Source organism: Neodiprion fabricii, chromosome 4 (assembly GCF_021155785.1).
Source record: "Neodiprion fabricii isolate iyNeoFabr1 chromosome 4, iyNeoFabr1.1, whole genome shotgun sequence".
In the NCBI taxonomy this organism is placed as follows: Eukaryota; Metazoa; Arthropoda; class Insecta; order Hymenoptera; family Diprionidae; genus Neodiprion; species Neodiprion fabricii.
Genome location: NC_060242.1, coordinates 20,754,189 through 20,778,992, shown reverse-complemented (window position 1 = coordinate 20,778,992; position 24,804 = coordinate 20,754,189). Strand labels below are relative to the sequence as shown.

The window sequence follows — 24,804 nt, the reverse complement described above, 5'->3', positions numbered from 1 at the left end:
GCATTTCGGTATACCGACTGCACTCGTTATATATGTTTATTATTTACATACATATACAGCTCATACACGTTCGTGGAACACCTCTGCAGTTTGATAAACCCGGTGAAATATACAACTTGTCAATCATCCCGAATTCCTGCCATTTCCAGGTTTTCCCGACTCGAATCATAACGAAAATAACAGGAATGAACAACAAAACGAGATTAGACAAAATCAAACGCGATGTTCTATCGTCAAACATTTTTTTAGTCAAATAAATAGAGGAATAGAATAGAAAAGAGGTAGGAAAATTCTTACGATCTATAATTTTCAGTCATATTTCCAACAATTAGTTGCAATTAATTATGAAAGATAAATTCATAGTCCTACAATCTGTGTCATCATCAACGATTTTCCAATTCCTTGTACCGTGGAATAAAAAAATTATTCCGAAATCCGACGAAAATCCAGAAATTTAATCGGTACCTGTCGTAATTAAAAAACGCTTAATTAGAATTTGGACGGAATTTTGAGTGAGTACTTAAAAAATTTTTGGTGAACAGTTTTCAATTGCTTTAATAATTTTATACGTCCCAGTTTTTTCGGGAAAATTTGTGGTGAGGTAAAATTCATATTTATTGTTTTTTCCGTGCGTGGAGAAAACTTTCGTAGAACAATACGCAAAGTGAGATTTCACGTACGCAGAATTTCGATGTTGAAAAAAATTCAAAATATTGCGAAAAAATTACTGACTTTTTCGGGAAAAATTGACGGATTGGTAATTATTGTAGCCACATAATATTTGTAACAAGTTTCGATCCACATTTCACAAGATAATTTGAATTCGAATTTGGATTTGACGTATACAGAACATTTGAATGTTGAGAAAAATAACACATCTTACAAAATAATTATTTACTTTTTAGGAAGAAATTTCGAGGGTTGGTAAATGGTAGGAATTGAAGGTGAAATTGCATGTTTACCTTTCAGCCGTGCGAATCAGAAAGTGAGTGAAGGGACTTCTGACTTCGGGGTGAATTCCCGCAGTCGCCGAAAGCGGGCGGATAAATTTAGGGAAAACCGGGGGTGCAGTTTTGCGGAGGGCGGAATTTCGGGAAACAGAGGCTCTTGGAACAAGCGCTGCTCGGAAACTTCGGCTGTAATTCATAGTCGCGTTTCGCAAGGTTTCTCCTGCAGGAAACCCGCCCGAGATGAAGGTGTAACCTTTTTTTCGTTTTCTTTTTCGTCAAGAGGAGCTGAGAACCACCCCAAAGACGACGAGTCTCTGATTTCGCCGCCGGCGTAAGCCTACAGGTGCGAAATAACCCAGAAAAGCTCGAGAGTTAAACTGGGACGGTTCAAAGATTTTTTTGAAAAGGTTGAAAGGCGTTTCTCCGATTTTTGAAATTTCTTGCAATTTCAACGATTCCATAATTAACAAGACTCGTCGCACTGTTTCAGAGGTGATAGATTTTACTCACTTCGATAACTTTCAGGTATCGTTGAAAGTAAGCTTGAAAAAGTTTTTAACATAGAGGTAAAATTTATTAGGTGAAAAAAAAATTACGGATTTTAAAAAACTTTTCGCGATTTCTCACAAGTTTTTGAATTGAATTGATAAGATTCCGGTCAGCATTCTGGGTTGAATAATTATTGAAAACGACTTTTTTGACAGACATTGCAGAAAGTTTGAACGAATCTCAAACGATTCCATGGAATTTGAAAAATATATAAATGATGTTCGAAAAAATGTCGACACGTGCGATACAAAATATTAGTCGACGATTTCCGCAAGTTCGTAAAGATTTGACAAGTGTTCAAAAATAGTTTGGAAGGGTGGAAATCGATTGATAAAAATTCTATACGATTTCTAGCGATATCAAACTCCATTCAACAAACAAAATTTCATTATCCAAGACTTCACGGATGTTTGAAAAATATTCTAGAAAGATCTTGCGTGCAAATGCGACGTTCAACAATTACGGACATCATTTTCCAAGTTTTCAGAAACGTTTAAAAAATACCTAAAAAAAATATTTAACGTTCATGTTAAAAAGAACTTGTCACCTTGAGAGGCTAACGAATATTTGCGAAATTGTACGACAATTTTGTACTCGTCTCGACTTAATCCATTCGCACTTCGATATCTAATTTCTGAAATCCCTATAAAAAAAAAAAAAAAAAATGGAGTTGCCGAAAACGTGGGTATAATATCAACTCAGAAATAACCAGCTTAGGTAGGCGGCGTTGCCCGCCTTCCCTCCGACTAATCGAGGGCGTAATTGTGTTAAAATCGAGTTTCTCCACGTCCCGGAGGATAAAACGAGCTCTAGATCCTGCTCTCGACGTTTCACCGCTACATAATATAAGACGAGCACACTAACCAAGTTAGGGTTCTTCTCCTTTGATCGAGTGGCTGCGGAGTTGCGAGAGATCGGATCCGCGGTGAAATGGGGGCGAAAGTTTATACCTTTACATAATACTGATAAACACGCAAAAACTCTCTCCGAATTCCCATCACGCGCACGCTTACTCTTAAAGACTTGTGATGATCGCGGCCCGAAGGTAAAAGTTAACCGGAGAATTTACCGTCATGGGAAAAAGGTGCTTGTACGGGTAATAGTAATTCACTGAATTACAATATAATTTACTCAAAACTGCAAAAAAATTTTACATATATAATTATATTTTATACTATCGTTTTCCAAGTTTTTCAATATGCAATTAATGTTCACGACGATAAGTATTGACTAGATAATTTTACGTAAGCAATCCCACGCAGGCAATTAAGATTACTTGTTCGTAGGTCTGGTTCATAAATTTGACGTATCGAATTAAAATACTTTAATCGAAGTACCTCAATTCGCTGTATAACAATTTTTAAGTTTTTTCAATTATCAATAGAAATATTTATTACCAATGCCTATAATTGACATTGAAATAGAAGAGACAAAAAGCAAAACAAGATCGTCAAACAAACCCTTTATCACCTCTTTCTGTTTTTTTATTGCAGAAATTTGATCAACTGATAGTATTTTTATGTTATTAGGTAGGCTATCGAAGATATTAATAGCTTTGATGAAGCTATTCTAAGTAAAGTCTAGTAATGGTTCAACATTATTTTTCTTCCCTTTCATTCAAGTCAGTTTAATTCAGTCGTGTCAATTGGTCTGGATTAAAAATTTAACAGAGTTATAGAATTGTTTTGCATGGTCTCTCTTATGAGGATGGATAAATCTTCACTAAACATCGTGCAGCCCTCAACATAAGCGTGTTCTTGTTTCGCCCTCACCTGTATCATAGGTGTAATAATTCTCCATAAACCACAGAGCATTATTTATGGCCAATCTAGTCATAAGAGAACGCCCCTTCGCATGCTTGCCTATTTACGACGTTGTGCACAGCGCGTTCTTGTCCTACTTGTGTAAGGGAAGAATTTGAACTAATTTTTTTTTGTTTGGTGCTAAAGGAGCGAAAAGAGATTCTTCACACTTATTAACCGACCAAAGAAAGCGTAGATATAAAAGTTGAATGATTTAAAGAATCGCATCGAATTCAGTAATTTTTCTCTAAACTAGCGACAGCCGCTTGATTTTTTTGTTCCATTACAAGAAGCTTTATTTTCGTTACAAAAAAAGAAACAAAAAAATAATAAGTAAATAAATAAATACCGTTGCACCCGCGAATCGCTGCAAAATTTTGCAACGAGGCTGTTATAATTAAAGCGAATATTCACAAGTCGAAAGGTTAGCCGCTGGCTTTTGAGCGATAATGGAATGCGAAACGGTTGCTATAGATGCATCGCGATCCCTCTCTTTGACCGAAGCGAAGGGGAATTCTCCGGATTGCGAAGCCGCGGCTAAAACCGTATGATTTTTAGGCTCACTTCAGGCTCGGTTTGGCCTTGCGAGCTTGCGGTTGTCCCACGGTAACCAAAGGCGTAGATGGTATGCTTTGATTGTCTTGTCTAGTGGCTTCGCCTCAAATCGAGATTGCTGGAATAATCGGATGGCCGAGCTGCATGTGCGGATGTGAAATTCATTCTCGTGCAAAAATTTTTCGCGACGAATTATACGAGCTTTTTCTCGTTAATTGAGACCACCAGGAATTAACAAAAAAAAAAAAAAATGTAAGACGATCAGCTGCGAAAATGCGACGATATATTCAGATTTTTCGACTGTGACTCTTGATTCATCGAACTCTTGTAAGAGACTTTAGACTTTTAAGAATAGGGTATGAATTCGTTGATGATGAACTAGCATTATTCAAAGTCTGATAAAATTTGACTGAAAAAATCCGAACAGATTGTTACCCTTAATTTTCTCTCTTTTTTTTTTCTTAGATTTATTTGAGAAAAATTACTTAGTCATAGAATGGAATAAAGATTTCGATAATCGGTCATAAGGATTTGTCGCGTGATAGATTTCTCATTTGGCGAGATATTCTACTCGAAAATTCGACAATTTCAATACAATTACATTCAAACTACGAATTCTTATGAGTTTCGTATGTGAGTTTTACTGGTATGCAAAGAACATAAGTGCAATTAGAGAAAAATGTGAATTTTTTTGTTAAAGGCGATGCGATAATATCTATCGATGTCAAATGCATCGACAGAAATCGAAAGCTTATTTTTAGTAGGTAGTCGATAATATTATTAATGCAATAACGGATCTAATTTTCACTATATTCAATTGCATACTTATGATGTGATGAAAGAAGAGATGTGCAAAAAAAAATTTTAAAATGGGATTTCCCTCATGCTATTATTATACTGTTCCTTGACTTGACCTTTCAAAATTATTAAAAATTCAGAAAGATAAAACTGTACTTCTATACTTTCAAATGATTGACAAATTTCTGGATAATAACTCGAAAAAAATTACCTGCAGATTGATTCTGATAAATAGCTTATAAATGATTGGATACCTTCTCGATCTTCCAACTATCGAAACCGAACAATCGAAGCAATTTTCCTTTTACCGATCATAGATTTATAGGCCGGTAAATGATTGCGTAAAACAACCGAATGTCAAATCAGACCCTTGAAAAAAATTCGAATCATTCAGGGATGTTCCCAAACATTGAGAAACAACGAAGATGCCGATTTTTTGCGACTCGGTGAAGACTCGGTGGAATTTTTCTTACCGATCATCGATTTCCAGGTCGCCTGGCTGCGGGTCGACACGCAGACGATCCTGACGATAACGAACCACGTGATAACGAAGAACTACAGGATAGCAATAACGGTGAACGACCACCGGACATGGCGGCTGCACATCCGGGACGTTCGAGAGTCGGACCGGGGCTTCTACATGTGCCAGATAAACACGGACCCGATGAAGTACCAGACGGGCTTTCTGGACATTGTCGGTAAGCTCTACGCTGCGATTCACCCGAGAATAACGGGGCGATGATTCGGCGTCATCCCCCGATGATTTACGGCCTCGAAACTCTCTCCCAAGATTTATCTAGCGGAAAACTGCAGCTGTCGTACCCTTTGTTCCCTGCTTGATCCTCGCGGAGAAAAATAATTCTCTGTAGTAATAATTACTGGAGAAACTCTGGTAGAATTGACGTTGTTGCGATTGGTTGGTTTAAGCGTTGTTAAAAAATAATAGAAAATTCGTTCTGCAAGTAACTGTCAAGTTCGATTATAGTTGTGACAAATGAATCTTTTGGCCAATTCGTGATCAGATCCATCAGATTTTTTTTTTTTTTTTTTTCGTTTGTTATCTTCTTTTTTGGCTTAATACATTTTTTTGAGTTAAATAAAGCCTCAACGTGATTTGATTTGAGCATGGATTGACGCGATCGATTGAAAAGTATTACGACAGTCCATTCCATTTTTTTGTAAAACTTTGGATCGATTTGAGATTGTTTGAACCGATCATTAGTTAATAATTGAGTAATTTCAAAATATAACCTCGAAGCTGCTCTCCTTATAAAATTGATGGATTAAAAATCTGTGCGATGTTTGTTAAGCCCTATAGTATGAAGATCACCTTACGTGAAATTCGAAACCAATTAGAACTCGAAAAAGAAATCATCGTAATTCTTAATAATACTTTTGACTCGGTAACGTGATACACTGAGAAAAATTTCATTTGTTATGGTAACTAGAAAAATTCAGTAAAACAATAATCGTTAAAAAACTGTTTGAATATTGTTGGAATTACGAAAAACGAGGTACGCGTAGCCATTTTGCGCTATTTTCGATCCTTTTTTGGTAATTGCAACGCAAAATCAGTTTCTGAGGTTTACTCTACTGTTTTAGTTAAACAAGGCTTTAACGTCAATTTATTGTTGCACAAGCATTAAATTTTTGCAACAGTGATCGTAATGAGAAGGAACAGTAACGGATACCAGACATTCCGGTAACAGCTGGAAAACTAATTTTCATTTTGTATCTAGAACTATATATTTCGATTGTGGTAAAAAATGAAAATAGTTAAGGACTGAGCGGTAACCGGAAGTAAAAATTTCTCCAAGTCTACCATGCTCAAGTCACGTTATCATCAGTTTACCGATGCACCGAAATCGAATCATCGCAATAACTAGAAAAAATAATAAAAAATAGTACGAGTTACCTTGAAATCGAAAAGAATGGCAACGCGGATTAGATTTTTCTATTACAGCTAGAAAGCTAATTTTCACACTTTACCCTGAACTATATTTTTCGGTTATGGTGAATAGTGAAGATATTTGAGGAATTTGCAGTATTATTCGTAAATGGAAATTTATCTCGGCGCAGTTCCTCCGGACATCGAGGATTATCCTACAAGCACAGACATGGTTGTCAGGGAGGGCAGTAACGTCACTCTTCGATGCTCAGCTACCGGATCGCCGAAACCCAACATCACGTGGAGACGCGAGGACGGAAGTCTGATACAACTAATGGGCCAGGGCAGAGAAGGTGTACATTTTTTTCGAAATTATAGCTTACTAATATCTTAATTTTCAATTATATAACATGATAAACGAAACTTTATTTTCTACTCAAGTTCTTTTTTTTTTTTTTTTTTTTTAATTACAGTATTTCAATCTGGACGAACGATCGACGGTTTGAAATATTCGCAGAAAAATTCCGTCCACTATTTCCATTTACATGAAATTCATTCGTCAGAATTAATTATTAGCAGATAAATACGAATGTCTTCGCCGAACGATTCCAAGTGTTTTTTATTTTCATTTTTTACATTTTTCTCCCAACGACGTACAAAACAACGCGTATTGATGAAATCTCTTTGCTCCTGAGCCAAGAAAGCGGGTTGTAAATAAAATACCCCGTCCCATTGCTTTAAGACACATACCTACACAATGCTCTAGTCTACTTTTTATCCCGGCTACTTTTCTTCTCCTCAAGTGCTGCAGGACAATGCAATCCTGCAAAATCGAGACGTCTCGACACGGACAGTTGTTCCTCGAAACTATCAGCCGATAAGGATTCGTTTAAAAACAAAAGCTCGCTTATACCATGAAACTCCAAGCATGAGTACCCATCCCACCTATCTGTGCGTATGTCAGCATTGAAAGTACCGGAAATCGCTCCCATTTTTCAGGACATATTTAGGGGAATGAAATACTCGATTCGAGGAAACGTTTTTGATCTTTTTGCTATCATCGTTATGTCGATAAAGTCAACGGATGGAAACAATTTTGCTGTTTCATACAGGAAACGATGTTGAAATTGACGGGTCTTCATGTTCGGTGGAAGCAATATTGCGTTTCAAGATATTGCGATCATCGTTACGGTTTAGGATTTGAGGGAAATGAAAATTCAGAATTATCAAACTCCTTAAACGGTCATATCGGAATATTTTCCCTTTCTCAAAAAATATAACTAGAAAACTACGAGTACGTATGTATAAATTTGTTGATCCGTGTTTTTAAAAAACACTCCAAGACTTGCGCTTGATTAATTAATCACAGACTTCTCACTCGAACGAAATTATGATTATTCGCATTTTTTGATTAATTGATTGATCGAGAATTCTGATTAACTGTTTCTCCGATTGCTCGGTTTCTTTTGTCAACCGTTGCTTGCTTGACCAATTTTCACGTTCATTCAATAATTTAGAAATTCCAACTAATCCATTATTCAATCGCACGATCGATTTTTGGATCAAACTGGCTCTTTAAAATATTGGTTTTTTATTTTTTTTCTTATTTTTTGATTGATCGATTCACCTGCCCTTCAAGCAATCCTGATTTCGATAGATCCAAGTCTACGATTAAACGTAAAAAAAAGTCCAGAAGAATCTGGCTTGCTCACTTTTTGAAATTGATCGCTGATCGGAGCGTGTACTAAAAATTTGTAAGAATTGCGAGAACGTATGAATAACAAAAAAAAAAAACAAAACAAAAGAAAACATTTAATCACGGTAGGAGATTCTCAGGCACTCGGGGCGCGTCTCGCCGAGTCGGGGATCGAAGTAGTTAATCATTATTCAACCGTCATGGTAATGCGATATTATTCGGAACAAGAAATATCGCGTACTGATTCGAAACCGGGTGTACGACTAACGTTTCGGGGATAATTCCACACGTACGCTCGACCTGAAGGGCGAAGTCAAACCCCCAAACCCTCGTGGGCACAAAGGGACCACGCATCCTGAATCAGGATTCGAAATGACACGAGCACTCCGCGCTGAATACATGCATACACATCTATAGGAGGCATAATATTTTCCCACCCCTCTGCGTCAAACCCAATTCGGTATTTCCCATTCCGAGCAGGATTCCGACGACGGGATCTGACAAGGATTCACCTTGTACCTTCAAAGATTTTCACCAGCTCTTGTCTAACAAGAATTTTCTCCTCATTTCCTGCGGTGCGATGAGTCGAATGCATTCCGATTGGAAAGAAAAATGAAATGAAAGAAATAGCGATAACAACGCAAGGGATCTTTCAAAGCGTTTATTTATTTAACTTATGTCGGATAATTCACTGCAATTTACTTTCCAATCACTCATACGTGAACCTGAGTTCGAAAATATCCATAATGGATTTTCAAAGTTTTCATTTTGGAAAGTTTCAAAGACTGAATGAAGAACGTGATCCGGATGACGAAAATTTTTAGGTTACAGAGAGACGCCGTTGCTTGATTTACATATTGAATTATTGAAAGAGTCGAGTTATTGCTAGGACAATTTTTAACTTGTAAATTTTAAGAGAATAGAAAACCACAGTATTTCAATTTCCATCTCAAATAATCAAGAGAATCAAGGATAAGTTATGATAATTTATAGTATGCAAATTTCTTGCATAGAATAATTGAAAGGACTAAATCTATGAAAATGTTAATCTGTTAAATTTTTAGAGAACAGAAGAACAGAATTTGCAAACTTTCGCCTCAATTATTTCACAAAATCAAATTAGTGATGAAATTTTTGAGGGTTTATTTTTTCTATCCAAATTGTAAGTACAGTGTTTCAATTTTCACTTTGAAAACTTGAGAAAATATTCAATTGCAACTAAAGATAAGGAAAACGATCAGAGACGATAGAAATAATTCTTCAACTCTTACCTCGAATAATTTATAAAATCTTGAATGAATTTGCAACGTGTCAAGATTTTCATATCGCAAATCGAGTTTTCATTTTTTACCTCTAACAACAAAGAAAGTCGTGGATTACAGACGAAATCTGCGAAACTATCCATCTTACAAATTCCGAAAAAAAAATGAAAATGACATTATTCAATTTTCGTCATTAGTCATAATTTAAACAATCTATACGAGCGTGCATGCATAAATGAAAATAAACGCATTTTCCGCGCCTTCGTATAATTCAACTGAATGCATTCGGGTCAGGGTGGCTTTATTTTAAGGGTCGGAAACGACGTAGTTTCAGGACTGCAGCCGCTTTACGATCCGTACGCGAAACTCCACCGCTGGTGCTACTGCTGGTTGCACCGACTCGAGAAAACTTATTAACAATTTTACGACTCTTCCGTCGTCCGTCGTCGCGAGTGTTACGGGACGCGGAAAACCTGTAACAAACCCCCTGTCCCAAAGTTAAATACTAAAACGTCCCCGGAGAGCGAATTTTCTCGCCCCCATTTTTGCTCGTGCATGGAATTTTTACTTATCGTCGTATTTTCGTTCTCAATTTTCGAACGTAAGCGGGGACGGTATCGATGTCTTGTCCGCTACAAGTTGCGGCACTTTTCGAATTCTTATAGAAATTAGGAATAATGATTCCGGAGGGGTTTGAAAACAAAGAGAAAAAGAGAGATTTTCCACTGCGAGTTTTTGAATAATCTGGCTGTCGACAAAAAAAAACTGATAAAAAGAACACTTTTTTTTTAGTCCTGGCTACGAAACTACACGGTTTTTAGACATACAGGGCCGAAGTTGGTTTTTCTTTTCTTTTTGTTTTTTTTTTTTTTTTTACACCGTTTATCATTTCACTGGCGAAATTTGAAGTCACCCCCCACCCCTTTCTAGGAAAATAATGGGTTTTGAAATTTGACGTGAAGTTCGGTGAAGGGGAGGCGAGTAATGAGAAAGAAAGACAGAAATCGCATAATCAGAAAGAAGAAGGAGATGAAAAGAAAGGGAAAAAAAGGATATTCCACTTCCTGCAGGGTCACAAACGATGAAAAACGGTTCTTATATAAATTTCGAGCCCTTATAATTTATATACGCACTGCACACAGGTTTAATACCATGAATTACCAGCCCCCGTTGAAACGAGATCGAGGGAAGTAAAAGCAGTATGAAAAATTTCGAGGAAAATTTACACGTTACGTGTATTATGTATGGAAGAAAATCGGAAGAAAATGGAAGAAGGAAATCGATAAAAAAAAAAAAAAATATTACTTCGGGAACGCGGGTCAATGTCGCGGCTATCTTTGTTGCAAAAATGACGAAGAATATGAGAATAAGGAGATTACAAAGTCACCCGGAGTAACTCGAATCGTTTAGTATGCTCCGTGGTGTTTGAGTTTTTCTCCCTCCTTCACCCCCTCATTTTTTTTTCTTCGCTTTACCCTCGACTGGTTCTAATCCTCACTTTTCTAACTTATACGTCGCGAACTTGTTGCTTCTCATCCTGCAATCAATGTCTTTCCCTCGGGCGTCACCGAAATAAACATCCGCGTCTTTTCCGCATCCGTTGCTATAAGATTTTGAGTGCTAAAATTTTCTTTTTCCTCTCTCTCTCTGTCAAATATTTTTTTCTTACCCGTACTTGCGCTCCAAGATTTCCATGAAAGTGGAAAAAATTGTGAATAATTTGGAACTCGGTAAGGCCGCGAAAGTGTTGAGAAGAAATCGATCGCAAGCTCCGTGACACACACACACACATTATATGGTAGATACATATATATTGCATAGTGTATATATGTATACATATATATGTACCTATACCGATAATCGCAAAGGCGACGGTCGTTGTCAACGGGGGAAAAGTTTTCCATTCCCATTTACTTCCTTCTCGCTTAATTTCATCATTCGGTTTCGAGAAACTACTTCGAGACAGAGTTCTAGTTTCGCAATTTTCTTTTATTCTCATCTCTTTGTTTCATTCTATTTTCTTGTCCTCGTGTTTCACTCTCCGTTTTCCTTTTCCGCTTAGTTTCGCCCCCTTCGATTCCTCGAAACAGCCCCGCCGATACAAAGCATCCCAACAATCTTTCGCCCACCTCTTCAAGACACACACGTGTTAAAGTTTCTTACCCTGGATTCCGAAAGGATTTTACTTCCGTCGGGGTTGCAGAGGAAGGAAAAAAGTTGATAAGCAAAAAAAAAAAAAAAAAAAAAGGCTGATCAGTTCTACGTAATTACGAGAGTGAATATTTTCATTTATTTTTCACCCTCCCGAGAGCCTGAAATAATCGATATAATTTATATCGAAATCGCGAGTTAAAAAAAACGGTCAAATTTCTTCAGACCGCGCGTGGCAAAGTAATGAAAATGGAAGAACAAGAGATAGAAGACAAATTAGATAGGAAATTCCAAAGCATTTCTAATCGCGTGGCAAAATTTAATGTACTTCCTGTTCAAGGGATAAGGTTATGTAAAATTTGGCGGGAGAATAACGCGGGTAGCGGTTTGCAAGCGTAAAACACGAGCGCAGGTCTCTTTTTATTGGCAATTAGCTAAGAGCAGAATCGGAGAGGAAAGCCTTTGACCCTTTGACGAGCGGACGGGAGGCGGTCAAGCGGTTTTCCCGCTTTTCCCGGGTCACTGTACATCCGACGGTGCTGCCCCCGTCTGCGAATACTTGGATCCGGAACGGCCGCCGCGTTGCAATAACGCAAATTACCTGCCGGCAAAGATCGTCAGACGTGCAAAGCCCCGAAACTCGGATACCCGCCTCCGCTTTCGGAGAAAATTCGCTTCGCTGGTTTCTATCGTCGTTCCGCGAATCCCGAAGCGCAAGCATTACGCGCATCAAATTTTCAAGAATTGTATGTACTTGGGACAGTTTATGTCAACTCGACCAGGTAACTTGACCCACGGATTTTTTACCATTCTGAAATCCCGACTTCAGGAACTCTTGGATACGTTTTATAACATTTTTTTTTCTTTTTTTTTGATAAATCTTTTACGAGCAGTGACTATTCAAAGTCGTCAAAAAACGTCCCGATTTTAACATCTGAAAAAGAAACCAGATATGCTGCGTTTCGTATCGATTCTTCCGGGTGTTTGGATATCTTGAACATTTTTTGATTGACCAAAGCGTGGAATAATTTTATGCAAAAATGATCGGAAACAAATGGATAAACTAATTTACGTGTTTTTTTAAGTCCTACTAGGGTCACAGAAAATTTCGGTGATGACAGAAGATACGAGAGTCAGGAGCTCGTCGAGTTAACATGGAATGCCTCATATATATACCCCCAACTATTTTTCATTTCATTGGAAGAATTTCAGGTGATAATTATATAGCATTTTCAAAACTCTCGAACCGTTTTTCTCCGAATTCCTTTTCACGGATTAGTTTGAAGCTGCAATTTATTTCTAATAACTTTCTAAAAGAACCAACTTTGTTTTAATTAGCGAAAAATTCTCAAATAATTTTATTACAGGATAGGTGAAACTAATTTATTTGAATGCTTCCAAAATCATGAAGACGCACAATCAGCCAAGTACTTATAGATTTCAATCGATGAACATTACTAGAGTGCTTAAAAAATTCGAAGTATAAAGAACTAAGTCTAGTACAAAGTTGATTTTTTCATAGTGATATTTGTGAAAATTTTTAGAAAAGCAAATATTTGGAAAGATTTGAATATTTGTAACTCAGAAGTGATTCGATAGGAGAAAAATTAAAAAAATAAATATGGGGTTATAAGGATGCTGTTAACATCTTAAAAAAGGTCCAACACAATTAAAAATATGCAGGTTTGAAATTATAGGTTGATCTGGCATAGCATGATTTGTATGAATTGATTTCAGGAACCGAAGTTTCAACAATTTGTTGCGTCTTGTACGTTTCAGTTGAATTTGAGTACATATTGACTTATTGTTATTTTCAAATTTTTAACTGTTAGATTTTATTATTTTATTACTGTGATAATAACTGTCCGAACATTAATTTTTTTCTCGCCAATTTTTGATCATTTCTCTCCAGAAATGTGCTTTTGACATAAAGGGGAAAGCAGCTGTAACGGCCGAAGAAATAACTGACTTTTAAGGATTTTTAAAAAACAGATAACAATAATTAATAAAGGGTTCAGATTACTAGTATTTTATGAGGTGCATATTAAACTTGTTTTATGTGAATTTTTATTAATAAATATTCAAAATTAATAAAGATATGGGCCTTGACTTAACGACTAATAAAAAAATTTCCCCTCCATCGTGGCATTGATATCGCGGTGAAGGGTTATTCGAAAATAAACAACAAAATTTTATAAACACTAATACAAATTCAGCTATTATTGTACGAGACGGTGTTGTTTTTTTTTTTTTTTGATTATTTACAAAATGGTGATGAATTAAATATACTTTTTTTAAAAGCCCTTTTTTTATTCAAGTCATCGCCATTTTGTGAATAACCAAAAAAAAAAAGCCTACGTACAACGATAGCCATATTTCTATTGATATTGATGAAATGTTGTTTTTTATTTTTACATAACTCTTTACCGAGATATTAATGCCCGGCGGAGAAATTTTTTTCATTAGTCTCGAAGTCGAGACCCATTTCTTTGTTAATTTTAAATATTTGCTAAGAAAAATTCATATAAAAGAAATTTAATATAAACTTAAAAAATGTACCAACAACCCCATTCGTTTATTAATCAGTTAACCCTTTGAAAAAAATTGTTAAAAGTCCGTCACTTTTTCGGCCTTCCTCCTTAATAATATTGAACCATATGTGCATACACATATACCTTTATTTACATGAATATATGTATATGCATATAAGCATAAGAAATAGCGGAAGTTTATATATTATTCATTAAAAAGTTTTCATTGTTCGATTTTTATAAATATACCCACAGTGAAAATTTTCTTTGTTCTCTTTTCTTCTTCTTTATGCCTAACAACCCTTCGCGGCCTTTCCATATACGTATGCACCTTTACATGTGTATATATATATATGTAAACAGCCACATACCCAAGTTGTATATACGCGATTTGTCCTCATAACGAAGGCGATTTTTCACCCCTGCGTGCCTCTTCAACACCGTTTTTTCCCCGCATCGGGCTCTTCTCGTTCCATTTTCATTCCGCATCATATTCCTCGCTGCAGCAGCTCACCGTCAAACCGATTACACGAATTCACTCTTCACTGCCTCGCCTAATGACTCTTCCCGATTGATTGGAGATAAAACGAACGAAACTCCCCGATCCTGATGACCTAAAATTTTTACAACACCCGTAACAGGCTTTATTACTTAATATTCGCGTGACACTCGAGTAATTCTCCATCCCGTATTCGTTATCTGACCCTTATATCTTTCAATTATCGAATTGAGATTTTTGCGTTTTAGCTTTCGCGTCACGTCCAAATTTTTATTTTCTCTTTGTGGTTTCTCGAAATGCGCAGCGTAATTCGCGCGGTGACAGCTCGAGTTCGACTGGGGCCGCCCCCCACTTCTCACGCGCTACTCGCTCGCTTTTCGTTTCTCTTCTGCGCATGCGCGCTGCTCGCTTACTGCTCCGCTCTCCCCCCCCGCCAAGCACACGTGGCGCACCGACTTGGATCGCTTTTTTCGCTCACCACGTGGGCGTGATAATATTCGTATTCAAATTTGTCGTAACTTCCTTTAAAAATTTTTATTCTCGCTTTTCGATTTTCAGCTGGGTTCTGTTACGTAACAATTGGTTAAATCTTACGTTACATGTTTTAACTTTTATCCATACAGCTGCGAATTTAGAACCAGGTATACAAGAGTAAGGAGATTAAACATTTTTCAGTCCCTCGTTCGATCGAAGGTAAAAAGGAAAATAATCGGAGTGCAACCGAAGATCGCGATCATGATAATGATAATATTTTAATTATTTGAGGGATATCTTGAATCTTTTTCTCACCGTACAATCCCTTTTCTCCGAGTTAGATACAACATGTCCAAGTCAATTATCGCGCGGGTGATAAGCCGTCGGCATGCAGGATCGGACGATAGGCGATCAGAGCTCGCTGAGCTCGGTGATTAATTGCGATAATTACGCAGGCACGCGATGAATCGAAAAATATATGTATATAGAATGGGAGAGAATGCGGAAACAGCCTCGAAGGCTAATAAGCGGCGTGCGTGACGGGCCGATAACGTCGTGGATAACCGATTTCTATCCGCCTGTCAGAGGCGTCGGCACTTCGTGACTCGTTCGTTCAGGGACTGCGATGGGAGAAGAGGAGGAAGAATATTAACTGTCGGCTTGTTAAAAGCACAAGACCGTCGTTTTCTCGACATCTTTTGGCAAATGATCAATTTCTTGAAAATAAGATCGATACGAAATCGATTTCCGAAGAACGTAAGAATACCGTATTTCCAATCCCATCTCGAATGATGGGAGTAATCGGTGTATAATATAAATTATGAAAATCCCGAGTCGGTGTCTGTTCCTCATATTTTGGACAAAACCGATTCAAACTCGGTTATCATATAGGACATAAAAATACCACCTTCCAGTTCAAATAATTCACTTTATCAGGAGGCTGACAAAGAATCATGAAAGCCCCGAGTCGCTGTCTCTTCGTTATATTTTAAGCAAGACCGATTTTTCGGGAATAAGTTCTCGATTTTTTGGTTCATTTGATAAAACGATTTTTTCTGAAATCGAACGCTATCGGAAATAAAAAATCTGAAAACTCACTTTACGAGTATGCAATTTGAAAAAATCCATATGACAAATCTGTCCCACGTTATTTATTGTTTATTTTAAACATTTTTTGAGAGCATCGCCCAAAAACAATTTTACTCGATCCCATCCCCAGATCCGTTCTTTTATGATAAACCGGTCGTTCCCAATCGGCTCTGACAGTGGAACTGGAAGAGGAATGAGAGAAACGATTTATCGTGCGCGTATTTTTCAGTCGCTTCGGTTGAAGGACCGTTCTACAACATCACGAGGGTTAATCGCCTGCACATGGGTGCTTATCTCTGCATCGCATCGAACGGCGTTCCGCCCTCGGTGAGCAAGAGGATTTCCCTGATAGTGCACTGTGAGTGTCACCGATTGATTTTTCTAATTTCTCCGTATGTCACGTTATCCTTCGCTTTCTTTTTTTGTAAACTTCCAAGTTTCAGAATTTACCTAAGGCGCGGAAGTGCTTTTTGTTTGCAGCATTTTCATCCCGGCTGGAAGACGAACGAATTTTTTCGCATGTTGCAGACACGATTTGCAATCTTAATCGATTCGCTTTGGGCGTTTAGTCTTTTTTTTTTTTATTCTTTTAAAACGAATCAACAACGTCTTCGGATGAAACGTCGTATTTATAGACACTCGTTTCTCGTTCCAGCGACTTTCTTCGTCTCATTCAATCTCCCAACGAGAATTCTTACTGATTTCAGTCCCGCCGATGATTTCTGTCCCGAATCAGTTGGTGGGGGCTCGTCAGGGTCAGGAAATGACCCTCGAATGCACCTCGGAAGCCTATCCAAAGTCCATCAATTATTGGACCAGGGAAAATGGTGAAATAATAACAAAGGGTGAGTTCTGAAAATTTCAGTATCGATTAAATGAAATAACGGCATTTTTTCCGTTTTTACTTTTTCCATCAGGTTTCATTTTTTGAATATTTTTTTCGTCTGAAAAAAAGAGCAACAAAATCAATACTGTTCGGTTTTCATTTGTTTTTTTATTTATTTTATTTATTTATTTTTTTTTTTTCTCTACTTAAGAATTCTCCAGTTTATCAACACTCACACTGCGCACACTGGAATTTTATCAATTTGTCGAAAATATGAAAAAGAGAAAAGTTTCTTTGCATATACACGACAAAGTGAGAATGAAATTTCATCAATTCTTGCCTCTGATCTTAACTTCCGTAGCGTACGAAAATAAGCGAAACTGATTATTTTCCTTTAAATTCAATTGCAATTGACTCGTCCGCTGATAAATTAGGGGAACTTTAGCGGCAGACGACGCGTTTCGATTTACCGACGACACGCGGGGCTCGAAGCGGAGGTGGAAATGAGGGATAAGAATTCCGCGGCAAGTTGTACACGAGTCGAGGCACCCTTTCTCTAAACCGGGGCCAATTACACCGACGACATCGCGTGATTAGGGCCACGCAGGCACGGATGTAATTAGAACCGGGGCCAAGCGACGCGTTTCCTCAACGCAACCCTTGCCCCCATCCTCAATAATTCAACTCACTCCCATTCCACTCGCAACTACAATCAGGAAACAAGTGAGAAAAACCTGGTCCCTAAGGTTTACAAGAAATTCCGAATTCTCACGGCGTTTGAACAATTTTTTCCTTATCAGGGATCGCAAAACCGAATGTAAAGTTGGCGAGAAATTTGGAATTCTACGGGGTTTAACGTTACGAAAGATTTTTTAATGGTGTTTCGAATATTCCTAGATTTGAGCTTTACGCTGCGTTGTCTACCTACGTATGATTTGGTTTTTGAATTTTTTAGAAATTTGAAATCGTACGGGGTTCTGAAAAAATTTCTATAGTGTTTCGACCATTCCTATGGGGTTTTATGGGGTAAAAAAAAAAAAAAAAAAAACAGTTTCGAGCTTTATACTACATTATCTAACGTGATTTGTATTTATAACAGGAAGTGTAAAACGGAATGCTAAAACGCGTGCAGTTTATTATCACGAAAATAAATATTCGTCGGAGTTATCAGAAAACCTGATTCGCGCGGTTGGAACTTGCGAATTTCGCCCGAGGATATCTCGCACAGTTCGACCTGCACCGTGTATAAGGTACACTATTACTCCTAACGCAGTACCGATAAGGCTGCTTATACCCGATACCGTATATCTCCTCAGGGGCAAATACATCGTCGTAAATACATCGGCATGGCGTATATAGAGATCCCGGTCGTCCACCCTCTTGCTCGATAACGAGACGATGGCGTGACCTCGAAGCTCCAATTTTTCCTCACCCTTCGAGCTTTCCTCTCGCCATTGTTTTTCCTCGGTCTACTTTAATCCTTCCCATTCTTTTTTCAAACACATTTTTTCACCCATATGATCTGCACACTTCGTTAATCGAGAAACGAGTTTTTAATGTAATCTCGTTTCTTTCAATGTATCTTGTTGACTTTTTATCGAGAATTAGCGATACGATGCAGCAGCCGTTTCCACGAAAGTAATCAACACCATCAATGCGTTGTTCTTGGTTTCTTGACCAATTTATAAATTCATCTTTCTCTCTCCGTCGCGGTTCGAAGTTTCAGTTTTTGTCGGTGCGTTAATTAAAATCTCTCATACGTAGAGAAAAAAGAAAAGATCGCAAACAAAAATACGTACGATTTTAGATTCGTTACTCGGTAAGCTGCGAGCAAATTAGCTGCAGCTGCTAATTATCACTTCTATTCGTTCACGACGCGGTTGTGTTGAGAGAGGGTGACGTCGGATGTTAAATTCAAAAATAACATTCTCTTCGACTCGGAATCGAGCTTACCTGTATAGATGTACGTTCTTTCTTATAATGGCTCGAGCAGCGTAGCTAATGTGCCGGGAGTTGTACCGGAGCATTGAGATTCCGCTGCATGCAACGAGTATTAATTGTTACGTTTTCTACTTCACGGTATTATTCGTCTTCCGTTATGAATATCCCTTCAGTCGAGCATAATTCAACTCGAGCTTATTAGATACCAGGGTTATAACAATAATAATGACAGCAAGCAAAGCAACCGTCATGTATGATAATAATTGAAAACATGAATAATCGCCGTAACAACGGGTTAAATAAATTGTGAAGGAGTGCTTTTTCACAGGGATTTTTATGCAACCGACGCTCTACTTCTACCAACTTTCTGTGCCAAAGCTGTTTTTTCTCTACGCTACGATGTGCAAGTTTTTTTACTCGACCGTTCAATCGTTTTGTTTATTTATTTATTTTTTTTTCTCAGTGAAACAAGAAAGAGAGAGAGAGAGAGATTTCATTTCAATTCATGCAATAATAAAGTGCAAGTTATAAAACACGAACGAAAGCGATTCAGCCAGAAATAAAAACTTTCTTGTTCTCCATAGCGGAGAACTGATGCTGAAGGATTATGAAATGAGTAATGAAACATTGTTTGATTGTGAAAAATAGTAATTTATCAGGGTTTGATGTTTTTTGCCGATTTACGCCGGTCCTTGGACCGCAGAGAAAAAAGTAACAAGTTTCGCAATTTTGTCTCATCTTCTGTTGAATCTGCTACGCCATCTCCTAGGCGTGATTCGAAGCTTTTCAAGGAGCTTTTATTCTCCGGCAGACGGTACAGAGAATGTATAAGCTCCTGTACAAATTTCTTTAATACTTGGCGGAAGCGAAAATTACAATTTAACCACTTTCATAATAGCGACGAGAATGTGCGGAGGGGAAAAGACATCGGGGACTGAGAGCAAACTACAAAACTATCCAAGTGGAATTATTCAGATTTGTCTATAATTATTGCAAAAATTATTCAGCCGTTGCAGTTACTTGATAGAAATTCAAATTTTTAATTTTTTTCCGTACTTTTCTATCGACCGTTTATAATTTTATTTCTTTTTCTTTTCTTTAAAACCTTTTCGTACGAGTATCGGGTAATTTTGTTCCAGGTGATAAATATGAGCCGGTACTGCACGACAAGGAGTACAAAGTAACGATGAAATTGACGATAAAATATGTGTCGGTAAACGATTACGGATCTTACAAATGCATATCGAAAAACTCACTCGGCGACACGGACGGCAGCATAAAATTGTACGGTGAGTTATCCTCGGAAGTGTGATAATTTATCTTATTCTTACCTCTCATTGATTCTTTCCACTTCTGCGTTACATCGCATTTTTCGAATCAATGAACGCGCGATTACTTTTAAATACGTACAATCGGCGTTTCTCGCTGCAGAAATACCGAACCCGACAACCCCGAAGCAAAAATCAACGACGACGCCAATTCCAGTCGTCAGCAAGGGTGAGCTTTTTCGATCTTCATCTTATTGGAAATTTTTCCCCTCCCAATATTTTAATCGAATAATATTTTCATCCTAGCGGTGGAGAAAAAGCAAAGAACGAGACAGAAGACTCGTCCGAGTCCAGAAATATCCCGACCCAATGAAATCACCGGCGAAATTATCGACCCCTCGCAACCCGCGGCGAACAAGGACAGAGGTGAGAAGGTGGAGAAGGAAATAAGAAAAAAAACACGACATAACAAGAAAAAAAAATTATTTATCGCAAACTCGTCAGGTGGTATTAAATCGCGGTGTTGCTAGATTTGCGAAATTGATTGTCCGTCTAATTTCATTCTTCGCTTAATTCGAATCTATTTTTATTGTAATCGTTTGAAAATAAATACGGATTAACTACTTTCAGAATTTTTTAACGGTATTCTCTTCGTCATGAGCTTCAGATTGTCTCTGATTATCCAATGATTGATGAAAGAAATTAAATCGAACGCTGAATGAAATTAGAAATTGGGTAAAATCGATACTTTTTATCAATTTTATTACGAGATAATCGTACCTTGAGTATTTACCAGATTATTGTAACCGTAACCCCGCGAAGATCTTTCTCAGAATAGAAAAACATAAAGAACTAGAATTTTACACGAAGGCTTGATTAGGTGTCGATGCTTCGTTTGAAATCACTTGAAAATTCTTTAAAATCTAGTTGATTCGTTCGATTTCATTCTAGAATGCCTCCTTTAATGCAAGAAGAAGACTATTTTCTAAAATCTCATTGAAACAATATTGCTGTTTTTCTTTCAGTCGACCATTCAGTGTTGCCATAAGTTGATCACAATGAAAATCGGTGCAATATTGTAAAACATGAGTGTTGTGGAAAATAGCGCGTTCTCAGTAAAAATCAGCCATCGTAGAGTGAAATCGTAAAAATCCCAAGATTGTAAAATCTGTCCAGTTATCTGTGTGCAATAAAATCCATAAAAATTATCGACCCTTTGCGAATGAACCCCCTTATTAATTTCACCCCTAGATATCCGGCTCCGGGATCGACACGAGGATTCGGGCGGTGGAGGATCCGAAGGATCTGCACCCCGAGACGAGAACACGGCTCAGTCAATGTCGTCGAGAAGCGCAGCGATTTTGGGAACCGTCGAAACCCTCCAGGCGGTGGTTGTCCTGGCGATGATGTCCGCGGTGATGACGTAATCATCGTCGTTCCCGACAGGAAAAAAAGTAATAAAGAAGAAAGAAGGAGAAAAAAAAAAAAATTCCGCGACGAAACAAAAAGACGAATCAAAGTTAAAAGCGAAATAAGAATAAAAAATTTAAAACGAATACTCGCCAAATTTCCGTACATTCAAAAGAAAATATGAAGGTGAAAAAAAGACGAACACGAAGAATTGGTAATTCGGGAATTCATTTTTTCTCATCTTATGCAATGAACATCCAATTCTCTCAGCAATATTTGACGATTGTATAATTTTCGCATCGAGATATTCTGATTTTCTTGCCAGTAAAAATTCGATATGAGCGTGGCAACTTCGGCAAATACGTATACGCGAAACAGTCGAACTGATTAATTAAAGTCGATAATTAGAACCTGATTTATGCAATCAAGTACAGCGTATTCGGTTTGATCAATTGTAGTTGATTATTTAATTTCCTCGACTCTTGCCTCGTCGCGCAGCTTCAACAATCTTATATCACACGAACGAGATGATAGAAAATCAATCAATTAACGCAACTGCGACTACAAAATGATTTCAATTCATAAAACTACGTTTTTTTCTGTAATCATTATTCCAAAACCGAGAATTGTATAAATGATTTTCGAGCGAATCACCCGATGATTTGCCAAGGTACATGTAAATATTAATTATTATACACCCATCATAGCAATGTAATGTAATGTATATCCGCATGTGAATATATATAGCGTGAAATAGAATTACGGTTATAGATAGATCACAATCCTACATATTTGACCCGTATATTATAACGATCATGAAATAGATGTAACAGGATATATTTGTAGTAAGAAAATTACACGGAAGAAAAGTATTAAAAATATGAAAAAAAGAAAGAACTGAGCGTAAGAAACCAAAAAAAAAAAAATGCAGAGAATGTAATTGAAGACGAAAATAATTAACAACGCGATGTTTACTGTCGATTATAAAAAAAATTCCATTTTCTCCGCCCAAAATGGTGAAATTGTGGTTGATTTTTTGAGTCGCAATTTTTCCGGGCTGTTGAAACCTCTTTTTTCGCAATAAAATTGAATATTATATTATATTAATATTTTAAAAAATCGTGAGAGCAGGATTACGGATGTAAATATAACAAAGTTTAAGGTATATATATATATATATATCTGTATGCACACCTAAATAAGCATTAGCTAGTCTAACAACTAGTTGTTCAAAACGCTGTGTATATATAGTAGCAGTGCTAATCATATACGCGGTAATACATATGAGTAGAAAGTAAGCGTGGCAAGCGAATTAAGCGGTTAAAGAGAGAAGAAGACGACGAAAAAAAGTTTCAGAGTGATACGAAAAAGCGATGACGAATCTATCTATTCGCAATAACGATATAATGTGTATATATAAAAAATCAGATACATATATTAATTGTGATGTTGAGTTTATCATTTTCTCTGAATAAAAATTTTATACAATAGATAATAATAATTGAATGTGGTAAAACGAAGAGCTTGATCGAATTCACTTTCCGTATGAAATAATACAATTATTATTATATATAGTTAATGAAAATCTATATACGCTAATCTGTAAGATAAATCTCATGTCCAAGTGAAATAATAATATAATTTGTATCATATAGAATGTAGATTTGAAAATGATCGCCGCATTATTTGAAATCATTCGATTGAAACGATGCAATGATACATATTTTACCGACAAATGCGGTACAATGCATGTAACATATTACGTAACATATGGATGAAGCATAAATTATGCAACAATAAGAATAACATGTAACGTAACATTGTAAAATATATAACGATAATGATTTCATGATGATGATAATAATAATAATAATAAATATAACAAAAATAAAATTAATAATAATAAAATAGTAATAATACCTTTGTGTACGATAATACATTATACATATAATATTGTATATAACGTGTTGTTTTATTCTATATTATATATGTATAAATGTATAGTCTTAATCGTCAATTGCAATTTTCATTTCATTGAGCAATGACAAATGAAAGAATAAAAATTCCCCGCTTATGATGCCGGACGAGAATCGCAATCGCTTGTTTTCGGGACAGGCGAAAGGCATAAATTCACGACGTAATATAATTTCTCCGTTAAATGCTAACCCCGTAAAAGTCGAGTGCGCAGGATTCAAGTGAGAAATCAGTTGAACTAACGCCTTCGACGTTGTTACGAGTGCAACTGTACCGCGGAAGAGTAACGTTACAAATTAGTTACGAAATTGTTACCTTACTCCGCACTGCGGAGAGTAAAAAACCAACCGACGCTGCGGTCTCCGACTTTATACGGTGTAATTTGTTGGCCCCAAGATATTCTTGCCCGAGCTATACGCTATAAAATTGTCCACCTTAAATTGCCCTCGTTTACGATTTTTTGCTTGTCTCATTTTTATTTATTTCTTTTTTTTTTTCTTTCTTTGCTGCAAACTCGATGGAAGAAACAAAATTAAAGAACGAAGAAAGGAATGGAAACTGGAAAATTATTTAACAAAAGTAAGTGAGAAGAATTTCAAAATAGTCAAGTGAAGAAATGGGGTGCGATGAAAATTTTTTTCAATCATGCAATTTTTTATCATTTAATACGCGCGTCAATTTTTTTCTCAAGAGACGAATCTCCGCAGAGAATCGATCATCAAATTCGTTTCGATAATCGCAACGCGTTATGAAATGATTTTTTCTAATGCTGTCGTTAAAATTCTTTTTCTTCAAAATTCATTACCGCCGTGTTTCGAATTTTTGGAATGCGACCTGAATTCCTTGCAGAATATTCTGCCTGAAAAAATATAGAAAAAAAGCACATTTTCAATTTCAAATATCGTTTTTGGTACAATTAAGCACCAGCGCATTCAATTAGTTATAGTTCATAGTTTAATTCGAAGAAACCAGAAACCCATAAACTTGCACCAGTCAACTCGACTCTTTTAGTCCAACGCATTAACAAGACCATCAGTGTAGTTCATTCCGCTGTAACTCTCACTTGTGTGAGACGAAATATTTCTTACGGTTCCCAGTAATCGAACACGAATCGGGATACAATTCCGAAATCGAACAACGG

The 24,804-nt window shown here is 36.9% G+C and overlaps 1 protein-coding gene and 1 long non-coding RNA gene across 3 annotated transcripts in view; one reads left to right on the top strand and one right to left on the bottom strand.

Annotated features, from left to right (window-relative positions):
- Positions 1-14,997, bottom strand: part of LOC124179946 — a 97,169-nt gene extending 82,172 nt beyond the window's left edge. Inside the window, exon 1 of the long non-coding RNA XR_006870178.1 lies at positions 14,554-14,997. This is a non-coding gene — a long non-coding RNA (uncharacterized LOC124179946). The remainder of the gene's footprint in view (positions 1-14,553) is intronic.
- The window catches only part of LOC124179945 (lachesin-like), a 105,354-nt gene extending 82,175 nt beyond the window's left edge, over positions 1-23,179 (top strand). The window contains exons 3-10 of one of the 2 annotated variants that reach the window (XM_046564829.1): positions 5,145-5,352; positions 6,734-6,895; positions 16,474-16,602; positions 16,952-17,089; positions 20,151-20,300; positions 20,443-20,508; positions 20,586-20,705; positions 21,531-23,179. In XM_046564829.1, coding sequence (XP_046420785.1) covers positions 5,145-5,352; positions 6,734-6,895; positions 16,474-16,602; positions 16,952-17,089; positions 20,151-20,300; positions 20,443-20,508; positions 20,586-20,705; positions 21,531-21,706 — 1,149 coding nt within the window. In that variant the 3' untranslated portion in view covers positions 21,707-23,179. The remainder of the gene's footprint in view (positions 1-5,144; positions 5,353-6,733; positions 6,896-16,473; positions 16,603-16,951; positions 17,090-20,150; positions 20,301-20,442; positions 20,509-20,585; positions 20,706-21,530) is intronic. The other variant, XM_046564830.1, reaches the window with a different exon arrangement.
- Positions 23,180-24,804: the final 1,625 nt, after the last annotated feature.